Consider the following 11,437-nt stretch of genomic DNA (forward strand, 5'->3'; position numbering starts at 1 on the left):
GGAAGTGCATTATTTTTTCACAGAGGTGTTCACATAAGGAATCCAGCACTTATTGCTATACAAAGTCTGTTCCATTAATACATGCAACATTTCTGGTGCACATAAATCTTTACATTTTTCTTCGTATTTTTCACTTTCGAGGCTGAAGAGAACATAAATCTTAAAATTCAAGACTAACAATGCAACACCATTTCACAATATGACATTGTCAGTTTTAAAAATTTAACAGCAGCTGCAAAAGAAGTATGTCAGCAATTTCCTACAATGTTTTTCTGGGAGACTGAGTAGGGACATTCCATACAACAGGCATATCTGGAATAAAAGAAAAGACTGTGTTCTAGGAAAGTAATTTTATACGCTTTACACTCTTTATTGTCCATGACGGTTCCTCAGCTAAACTAAAAATATTAAGTCTGAAATGACTGTTTTAAAATCTAGAAAGAGAAGAGTTGCTTAATTTTTGCCATTTTGGTTTTCCCTGTCAAGTCCTTCTCATAGGTCACAGCCTAAATGCTGTTATTTATGACTTTTAGGTCTTTAGTACTCTTTTCAAAAAAGTTGCTGGTGACAGCTCAAGAAAGACAAGCATGAATTTCTTTACAGAAGTGCTTAAGTACAGTCTTCTGTGAAAAAATGAACAATTCCTTTTTTCCCAGAAGGAGAAATACTTCAGCAGTAACACAAACACATGCAATTAACACTGAGCTATAAAAACAAACTCCATCTCTGATATAATACAGAAACTGATTTCTTTAAAATGGCAAATTAAAGTACACATTTTTAACTGTACACCACAAAATAGAACATGTTTAGCTATTATAAATTAATTCCAACATATTTTAAGTTTTTGTTGAGAAGCTTCCATATGGGAAAGTCTGGCTATATTCAATTCAAATGAAAAGAGCTTGCAGAGCTTAAAAAAAATTGTCACTTGAGTAAAGAAAAAAATAGCAGCATGCACTGCCAGATAATCTGGTGGAGGGTTAGCCCAGACAAAGTAATTCGCAGCACAAGAAAAGCATCTGCACATTGTAGAGCTCAAACTGAGCTCAAACAAATGGAATCTGCATATTGTTTAAGTAACTCTATTTCCACCACTCAGTTGGTTCTCACGTGTTTATAAACATCCCTGGGTTCAGGACAGGATTTCTGTAGAAACAGAATATGAAAAACCGCATTTCTCTGACCGTAAACTTAGGAAAACATGTCCACATTTCTAAGTAGCTCCTGTAACTGAATCATTAAAAATATACTTATATATATATAAAAATTACATTAGTGACACAAAAATTTCAGGAAGGCAAACCAGATATTGCATTTGTGTGAAGTACTGAAAAAATGTTTTCTCTGATCTATGCAAGTTGCTACCAAAAGTTGTTTTGAGCTTGTTATTTTCTTTTTAAAGAGAAACAACTCCCCAGGTTATTCCACTGTGGACACTACTGACTGCAAAAAGTAGAAAAGCTACTCTTAAGTGGAGATGGATCTCATGAGGAACAGTTATGCCTTAAGAACCAGGAGTCCTAATGTGAACAACTAAATCAAGTAGCAGTTCTCATTTGTTCCCTATTGGAAAGTAAAGATCTTATATTAATGGTTTACATTAGATAAAAGCATCTAAATTTCTCTGGGAAAAACTGGTTTTGAGTTGATGGATGCTTTGTATTGGGTTTTTTCATCTTTTGAAGACTACAATGTTTAATCCTGCTGTTGCACATCTGCAGCAGATGCCTGTCATTTTTTTACTTATTCCCAAATACAGCAAGGGTATACTACAAAAATACTACATTATAAATGCATTTAACTTTATATGCAGTTCAATGTATTTTATTTTAATACTGCATTATAATTTGTTAATAGGTTACTAATGGCAGTATCTCCAATAAAAGGCATTATCAAAGAAAATGCCTACTTTAAAAAAAAAGAAAGGTTAAGAAAATTATTACCTTCATTTCATGTAAATTTTTCATCTATACTAGATGTTTCTGCAGATTTTGGAGACAGATGAAGAAGCTTCTCTGCTGATTTGGCAAAGGAGCAAGAAAGGTATCAGTGCTGATAAGATAACACTTATTAGCTACATCTGCTGTAACTGCTTTTTACAGAGTTCATCTCTGCAAGACAGTCACTCTTGAAATTTGCCCTACCTGGAAAGGGGCACAAACCTTGAGGAACTACTTTAAATCCCATTTGGTGTTTAAAGCTGACAAGACTCCCTTCTCTTGTCTCTCAGCTCATAGTATAATAAAAACCTTCACAAGTAGCAGTAAGAAAACCCAGTATTCTGAATAGTCAGGAAGCATGTATTCTGAAGGAGCATTTCACACAGTTTTATCTGTAATTTATCTTTGATAATTATTTTAGCTAGTGTCTTTCTGGAACATTATTCAAATAAATTAAGCCTAGTTATGTTAAGTAATCTTATTATAAGCACCAAAGTAAAAAGAAAATTACACAACATTACAATGTACCAAAATTTAGCGACCTAAAAGTCCACTTGTTAGAAATAGCCATATTTAGCCAGCCACAGTTGTTACAGAAAGGAAGCTTCTGCAAGGAATTCTGATACAGAGCTCTCATACTAAACCAGCAAACACAGGTGTAAACCAGTACAAAACAGCATCAATGGGAAAAGAGATGCTGCTGCTTGTACACAACACATCATTTCTTAAAAGAAAAAAAAAAAAAAATTATCATTATGTTCAAAGTTTTTAGAAAAAAAAACCCACCACAACACAGCTTCCACCTAAGAAGGCAGACAAAAACCCCCACATTACAGTATTTTGAAACCATCTAGAGTATTTACTGGAGGAAAAGTCATATGTCCCCAGTAAATAACTACTAATTTCTTCTCTGGGATTTTTTGTTAAAAATCAGAATATTATTTTGTGCAATTCTTTCTACTCAAAAGAGCATTTTTTAAAAATTTTTCAGGCAAGCTATATATTTAGATGTTTGCCCACTAACATAAACGGCCAAATATTCTCAAATACTAACCCTTTATTATGTTGAAATTAAAACATTGCTAAAACCACAACAAAACCATGCAGCTTAACTCACCACATCTGTCCACATGTATCAAAGTGCCTAGAAAGAATGTTAGTTAGAATTTATTTAATCACTGAAGTCATATAGCAAGAGTGAATTCAAATAAAAGGTGACAGATCAGATGAAACATAGTTAAAATTTTAACCTCTAAGACCTCTAAGATTATATTTGACATCATGTTGTTTCATTATCAATGAAGACACCTGCACAAAGAATCTCTGTGCACACAGAGAAGGAAAAAAATGTAAACATTTTCAAAACCAAAAGCTTCAGGATATAAATACCTCAAATTCAAAAAGCTGAAATGGATACCATATATATAAAGTTGAGAAACAAATGCATACCCATCAGTAATATTTAAGTCTACAATTAATTATAACATCATACTGCTGCAGATTCCATACCCTCTATACCACATTCTATTTTAGGCACACAACATGACAATGTCTGTATGTCACTAATGCCAGGAACGATGTTTGTGATATATTTAATACCTCAGTTATTGATTTAGACTCTTTGGTGGATACCTGATACATAGCCTATTTCCACAACACAGTGAAATACAGAATTAAACAAGAGGTAGCTAAGGTTACCCTGGTTGGTTGCACAACAGGAACAGTTTCAGAAAGACTGAATTATATTTAAGGAAAAGAAAACAAAAAATTAAGCTGTCCATCTAATTCCAAAGAGCTCTTTTTGCAGGGGAAATTAATATTTATTGATGCTTAAAAACTAGAGGAATGTTGGCTTAAAATGCATTTTACTAACACATTTTCATAATATTTTTGGACTATTAACTGAAACTCATTTTGTTTAGATGAATTAGGAAATAACAATGTTATTGAGGCATTTAAATGCACAGAACCAAATCAATCATATTGCAGTACTTCAGTTTACTTCCAGGTGCATGGTAAAGAAAAAAACATAACAGGAATACATTTAGGTGATACACCAGAGTTGAAAGGTGCATGCATGCATTGTGTTAAGCTGTCTCTCACAGTAGGCATAAACTGGTGGTATCTCAGTCACATAGTAATAAACTCACTATCCACTTTCTGTTCAAAACCAGCAAGTACTCAATGCATTTACCTACGAAGGTGACTGCCTTGTCGTGATGTAAGACAATATTTTTTTGTAATATTTATCAAGACAGTAAATAACAGTGAAACCACGAAGTTGGCAGAGGGATGCTTCCAGATGCTGGCAAGAGCTCTGCCCGTGCCTCGCTGCACCTCAGCTGCGCTGGGCACTGCTGCCAAGAAACATCATGGGTTCAAAGCACCTTCAATCAAACTGGCCCCCCAAAGGCTGCCAGTTTTGCAGATTCTGCAGTGGAAAGATGACTTAAAGGCACCATCTAGCAGGTGGTTCAAGCAGCCAACCTGAATATGCAGTAAGGAATCCTCCAACACCTTTCCCATCATGCTACAAATCTAAAGCTGTGCTGGGGACCGCTGCCTGACTGTGCTCTGCACCCCAACCCACTCCCTAATACATTCTGTTATGCAGAGAGAACAACAGCTACCAGAAAAATAAGATGCAAAAAACCAGCAGGACAAGATTTTAATGAAAGGGCAAGGTAAAGCAGGGAAGAGATTTAATAAATAAATAAATAAATAAATAAAAATCCTTACTTAAAGATGCTCCAGCCCACAACAGCAATGGTAATTTTGGTGATTTTTACACGGCCTTGTTTTACAACAGTGTTTAAGCGTTAATGATCTGACTGTGTGATCAGTTTTGCACCTGCTGCATTCAAATATAAGGCTTCTCTAAGGCCTGCAAGCTATCACTGAGTAGCATGTTCGATGTGGATTAAAACCAGCTGCATTAAGTTTGAAAAGCCTGTTAAAGTATTCTGCTGCAGACATTTATTTTATACATCCTTAATTTTACTTTGTGAGCACCCTAGTAATCTATTGTATGTGCTGTTACATTTGCACTCTCACTTAAATTCTAATAGAATAAAGACTCAGGGATAAACACTCCAGATTATTACTTAGAAGACAAACTATTACTGGATTTTTGATCCACTAAAAGCAGGCAGATTTTTTCCTGATATAGATACAGAATCTTCCTCTATATTTCTCAGATTAGATTGCACATATTCTTTCTGGTTTTATTTTAGAGCCACATTCCTCCCTCAAGGCGATTCCATACATCACCACAAATCCTTATGCAATTTTATCCCAGGGTTCTGTATTTATCAAGACACCTCACCTTAGGAGCAACACTCTTCCCTTTATCAGGCTTTTAAAATAGACTGCATTTTAGAAACTCCCACCAAAATTCCCATTCTAACAAGATTCCCCAATGTCTCACAATTTAAAGACCATAACTTATAAACAATGGCTCCTTTAAAGAAATATTCTATTTGGTGACCAAATTCAAATGCCACATATACACTTTTTATCTGCCAGTACCAAAAATCCTTCACACACAGTTATTACACAAAGCCTGCCTTCCTAAATAACACCATCTATTACAAAAAATGTTCAGAAAGATACTGAGTGAGAAAATGTGGGCTAAAAGTAGTGTAAGAATAACTTAAATGACAAAGTGGTCCTGGATAAAAAGGATGTGTAAAAACCATAAAAATCCTAGAGCAACACACTTCTTCCTTCCACTGCTCTAAAACTTTCTTCAAATTATTTAAACAAAATGCTGCTTTTGACATGCATGCAACAGATTACACTTGTTATGGAAGCATATTAACAAGGACTACTGAGAACACCACAAACATATTTTACATGCATTTACTTTAGAAGCTAATAATAAAAATACACTAAACAGGTAACATGCTCACAGCAGACATTATCTTGCAAATCTTCTATTGATCTGGTTTCAAAATTTTACCTCAGTGAAAACCATGCACAATATATCAGAATTTGTCTAAACCAACTCTAAGTCAACATTCATCTCTTTGGAGACAGAGTGCACCTCTCAAAATGTCACCAAGAAACACAGACAGGACTTCAGAGCTTTTTAAAGCATTTTTATCAGCTTTCAAGTCTGGCAGTCCAGAGACATCTATTAAACCTGTGATAAACTTAAGAGTTACATTTAATGTAACTTCTCTCCCTAGATTATCCTGTGAACTGTGGCACTTCCTGAGTTTTCCATAGCCCTGGGATTTGTAAAGAGGTGCTCCAGTATATTATTTTGCCTCTGCCATAGTGAAGAGTGTAAGGTAATAGTTTCAAAATAAGTTTTTGTTGTTACACATGTAGCCCCAGAAAATTAATCTAAGCTCTAGTTTTAATAATTAGAAGTATTTTACTCCCAAATGCTTGGAGAAAGTTTTCATACTATTGCAACACACAGTCACCACTATCTTTGTGGCTATCTTTGCTTCTCTTATGAACTGTTAACATTGGAAAACAGGAAAACATTCAATGCAGTTTAAAATTAAATAAAAAGCATTTAACAGAGTCTAAACAAGGACTGTTTCAATAAACACATTTTAAATTAAAAGAGAATTTCAGAAATATCAGACATTAAAAATATGGCACAAATGGTTTGTTAACCATTGCTATAAGCATTATCTTAGTATTTTCAGCATGATTAAATACAATAGAATACTGCTTAAGAGCTCCAGGACAGGAACTGAGTCTCATATTTGGAAGAATTGTAGCACACTGCTGATGCAACATGAGGAGAAGTAGAACAGGTAAGATAAAGAGAATCAGACTAAAATCGTAATAGAAAGCATTAACAAAAACACACCAAAAAATGTTGTTAGTAAGTTGTGTTTTCATCTTTACCTTAGGTAAGCAGTATCAAATATTGAAGTACCAACCAACGCTTTTACAACCTTAGAAAAATAATGCTGAAACTAAACCACATTTATCACCAAACACACAGGGCTTTGCACGTGCACAGCATCACATATGTGCTAGTAACAACTCCAACCAGTCACATGTGGAAAGCAGTGACTTAAAATTAGCACAAAATGTGACACTCTGCAGGGAAGGGAGCTTTTCAAGGGTGAATCCAATTGCATTCTTATTTCTGAAGGTAGAGACCAAATACACCCATAAAACACTCAGCAGGGGCAGAACCCTCTGGCAGTTCACTGCATCTCAGAATTTTCTTATAATTTGCAGTTTATGCATGTACAGGATGAACACTACAGTACCTTAGCAAGTTCCAAATTTAGTTGGAGTGGGGAGGCAGGAGTCACTGCCTCTCACAAAATGCTACAGTCTCTAGAAGTGTGCCATTCCAAATTCACTTGCATGCCCTTTGGCAATCACATTCTTGATTCTTGACCCTGATCAAGGTAACCAAGCTGACTGCAAAGCTGACAAGTGCAAGCAGCACACTTAAACAAAGAATTCCAAAAGCTTTAGGCCATATAATGTAACATTAGTACAGCAAACTGCAAGCTCTGAGATAACAGGGACACAGTAGACAATATTGCAAGTCTGATCAAGGTTACAGATCACTGTGTCATTTGAATTACATTACTAAAGAAGAAAAGCAGCCTGTAGAGTATCACTGCAGTGTGCAGCGCTGCGTGTGTATTTTCGACCTGTCTGTGTTGGTTAAGATAACAGAAGAAATGCTTTTAGTGAACTTCAACACAAATCCCCCACGGTAAGTTATACTGATAAAAAAAGCTCTTATGCCTTCACCTCCTCCTTTCAGCTTCCTTAATTTTTTTAAAAAATTGATCCAGTTTTTCTCAGCACACACTATAGATGATCTAGGATATTATCAATGTAGCTTCACTAGTAAATAACAATTGCAAATAGAACTAAAAGTTGGTATCTATAAAAAAAATAAAAAAATGTTAATTTTGTTATAAAAGCCTTTGTACAGTAGAGATTTATAATCAGCACTAGGGACTTATTCCAATATATATTAGTTGTATGTCTCAAACAGTAGGTCAGCAAATGAAGATAGAGAATGAAAATAACTCCATAAATCACTTACTGAAACTCTAGAGAGACTATATGAAAGATGAACTGAGGTAAATCTTACAGTAAATATAGAAAGTGTTATTATTAATATGCTACCCACTTAATGCAAGCTGTCAGAACAGGTAAGTGGCAGTGAAAATACTGACAAAAAACGGGGCCAAACACCGTTTTTAAAAAAACCCAAACTGAACAGTTATAGCCAGAATAAACAACAATTAAATTAGAACACAATAACTAAGCATAAGCCACTACAAAATAGAACAGTCACTATCCATTCCAACAAATGCAAAACAGATTAACTGATCCTGCAGGACATACTGATTCTGAAAAGACTTGCCGACAGGCTTGATTTCATTCACTCTGAGCAGAAGTCAGAAGTGACAACAACCAACACAAGCAGGATTAAACCCACTGCAGTGGCATGTGAAGACTGGAACGAAAGAGCTAAGAAACTAGGTGCCAAAGGTATGAGTCGTTGATTTGAAAATAATTAATAGCTTTAGAAGAAAAAAAAAATAATAAGCACTGACTTTACAGAACTTTAGCTTCAATTTAGTGTTTGCTAGCTTCAACAGTAAATTGTATCTCCAAAGCTGTCTAGAACAAGCTATAGCTGAAAAATTTCTGATTAGTTTGATAGAGACTACTTTTTTTTAAGACTAAAGGAAAATCTAAATAGAGTTGTCACTTCAACTACTTAAACTAAATAAAGAATTTGCTATGAAAAGTTTGATTCAACAGCAAAGCTGTTAATGGGTGTTATCATCTCGCTTAGAACAAGAATGAGAACTTACTTAGTGGCTCAAATTATGCATCTTAATATAACAAGACTGCACAAGTTATGAACTGAAAAAAGATTGCTCCAAAACAATCTAAAGGTGACATATTAGTTTCAACACTCTGTTTTGCTTTTGAGTATCTCCTACTTCTGTCAAGAAGAAGCTACAAGTAGTATCTCTACTGCTTAAACTAAATGCAGCATGTTATTTTGGCTCTATCACTCCATCCCTTAAAGCTTTTACCATCCTGATCCAATTCTAGTTTACAGGCCTTAATGTCATTTTCTGCATAGCCACTTTCCTTTAGGTAGTTTAAAAAAGTAAAATACATTAATTGGAGCAACATGAAGTACAGGACAAAAAACTTCTGCCTTGCATCTCCAACAGTATTTTTATTGGAAAATTGAAAAGTTTAAATTGAATAATCTAGTTAATATTTGCAGTCCATTGATCTACTGTCTCCAAAACTGAATCCATTAAATAAACTATAGACTTTCAGGGTCCTTCCAGAGACTTAAAGAGCATATCTGTAGAACTGTCCTGTGTTATATGGAAGATAGTCTATGAACACATCAGCTCTACAACTAGATTGCTTCACTGAACACATTTTTAAGTAAGTGATTACTCCCTGCATTTAACACTTGTATATATACCTACATATACATCTGCTTACACAGATCTCACACATATATGAAATTGGTCTCAAAGACAGGACTTTTTAAATATAATGCAGCATCACATATGTAAATGTAAGATCATATTCTATTGGATCTTTAGAGCAACAAAATACATTTCCAGTAGGATTTCTAGCGAAATAACGGATGCCTTCCTCACTAGGAGCAACATACAGAAACCCAGTTGCAACATGCGCTGTCCAAGGAATCAGTACTAATAGTTAATGGATTTAGAAACGTGCTTATACAGAAAAATCGGAGTTTCCTAAGAAGCAGCAGCTTAGAAATTCTCCGCAATTAAGACTGCAGTTTAAAAAAATAATAAAATCATTTCTTGTTCTTAACTCAAGAATAAATCTGGTGACTATTCACCTGCCTGCACTTCAGTCTGTTCAATATTTGTTAAGAGGCAAGATATCAAAGCATGCAAACTGTTGAATACTTTGAAAGTTTCCTAGATAGAAGTAAACAAATTGGTACTGCAAGTAGAGACTGATGTCCTCCCTCCATCCCACCTCAACACTCTGGCCTACAAAATATTTAGGTCTTCCAGTCTGGAAATACCTAGACAAGTCCAGTCAGCAGTAACTTTTCCAATGGAAGAACAGGAAAAATCCCCCTACTTCCATCAAAATAATAAAGTTGGGAAGTATAACTGTATTTTGGAACTTGCGAAGATTACTTAGTAAATACTGTCTATCTCTCTGTCCTTGAACATAACCTGAGTGCACACTGATGCTCCAAGGCAAACTACATTTTAATGTCCATAGGACACATTTGGAGTATGCTAAGAGGAAATCACCCTAACCGCTGTATGTGATGCGCTTCAGACGAAGTACGAGATATAAAAGCACGACTTCCGTGAAGGAGTATTTTTGAAAGGGTAAAAAAGATGCACGACTGTCTAACAGCCCCTGACGTGTAGATCAAGCGCGGTGGAAGCTCTGGAAGTTACCAGCGAAAAAAGCAGCTCAGTACAGACCGTGCGCTCCGCAACCCACACGGCTCATCAGGTGGCACGACCAGGGCTGTCAAGCGAACGGGGAAGCGCTCGGTGCCAAGGCAGCCCCAACCTCCTTCCAGTGCAGAAAACGAAGCTCCCGTCAATGAGGTCGGCCAGGATTACTTGAAGCGTCACAGTGTTAGTCCCGGCTGCTGCCAAGGGGACCGGAGACGCACGTTACCTGCTGGACAACCTGAGCGATCAGAGCCGGGTTCTGCCTCAGGACGCCGAGGCAGACCAGGTCTGAGCACCTCAAACCCGGCCCGCCCGCAGGCCGCTCCTTCGAGCCCGCCAGCAGCCGCCCCTGAGACACGCAGCCCCAGCGCCGGGCCCCAGCGCTCCCCGGCGACCCGCCCGGCCCGGCCCGGCCCGGCCCAGCCCGGCCCGGCCCAGCCCGCCGGCGAGAGGCGAGGCTGCCGGAGCTGAGATGCTGCCTCACCTGAGCCAGGACCGTCGGAAACACGCCCGCCCGCCCGCTGTAACACGCCGCCAGGGAGCCTCCCCCGACCAGGGCGGCGGCGGCGACCCTCCAGACGGGCGGGCGCCGCTGGCTCCGAGGGGCCCGCAGCCCGGCGAGCCGCCCCCTCAGCGGGGCGCGGGCAGCCAGCGCAGCCCTCCACGCCGCCATCTTGCCGGAAGCCGCCCCGGCGCCGCCGACATCGAACCGGCCCCGCCGCCGCCGCCGGCCGGGGCGCATGCGCAGCGCCGTGTCCGGGGCAGCCCGCGGCCTTCCCGGTGGGGCGGGAGCGGTTGTGTCCCGGCGGGAGCGGTTGTGTCCCGGCGGGAGCCTGCTGCTCCCCGCGAGAGCGCAGCGCGCTGGCCCCGCTCCGCGAGCGGGAGGGGAGCTACCCGCAAACCGGAGGGGACGGTCCTGGCAGAGAGGTAACGCAGGCAGAGGTTGGCAGGGCCTCGCAGCAGTGACTGACGCCTCAGGGTCGCCTTCCCGTCTTGAGAACGTGCCCGACTCCCGACCCCGGGCCGGGTAGTTCCCTCAGGGGCGAGGGGAGG

At 38.7% G+C, this 11,437-nt stretch overlaps 1 protein-coding gene across 3 annotated transcripts in view; it reads right to left on the minus strand.

The window, feature by feature from the left end:
* The window catches only part of MICU2 (mitochondrial calcium uptake 2), a 151,512-nt gene extending 140,431 nt beyond the window's left edge, over positions 1 to 11,081 (minus strand). For all 3 annotated transcript variants that reach the window (XR_007888407.1, XM_051608363.1, XM_051608362.1), the window contains exon 1: positions 10,869 to 11,081. Coding sequence is in view for 2 of the 3 variants with exons in the window: in XM_051608363.1 (XP_051464323.1) it covers positions 10,869 to 11,057 (189 nt within the window). In the remaining variant the exon portion in view is untranslated. The remainder of the gene's footprint in view (positions 1 to 10,868) is intronic.
* Between the last annotated feature and the right edge of the window lie 356 nt (positions 11,082 to 11,437).

The sequence above is a fragment of the Apus apus genome, chromosome 1 (assembly GCF_020740795.1).
Source record: "Apus apus isolate bApuApu2 chromosome 1, bApuApu2.pri.cur, whole genome shotgun sequence".
NCBI classification, from domain to species: domain Eukaryota; kingdom Metazoa; phylum Chordata; class Aves; order Apodiformes; family Apodidae; genus Apus; species Apus apus.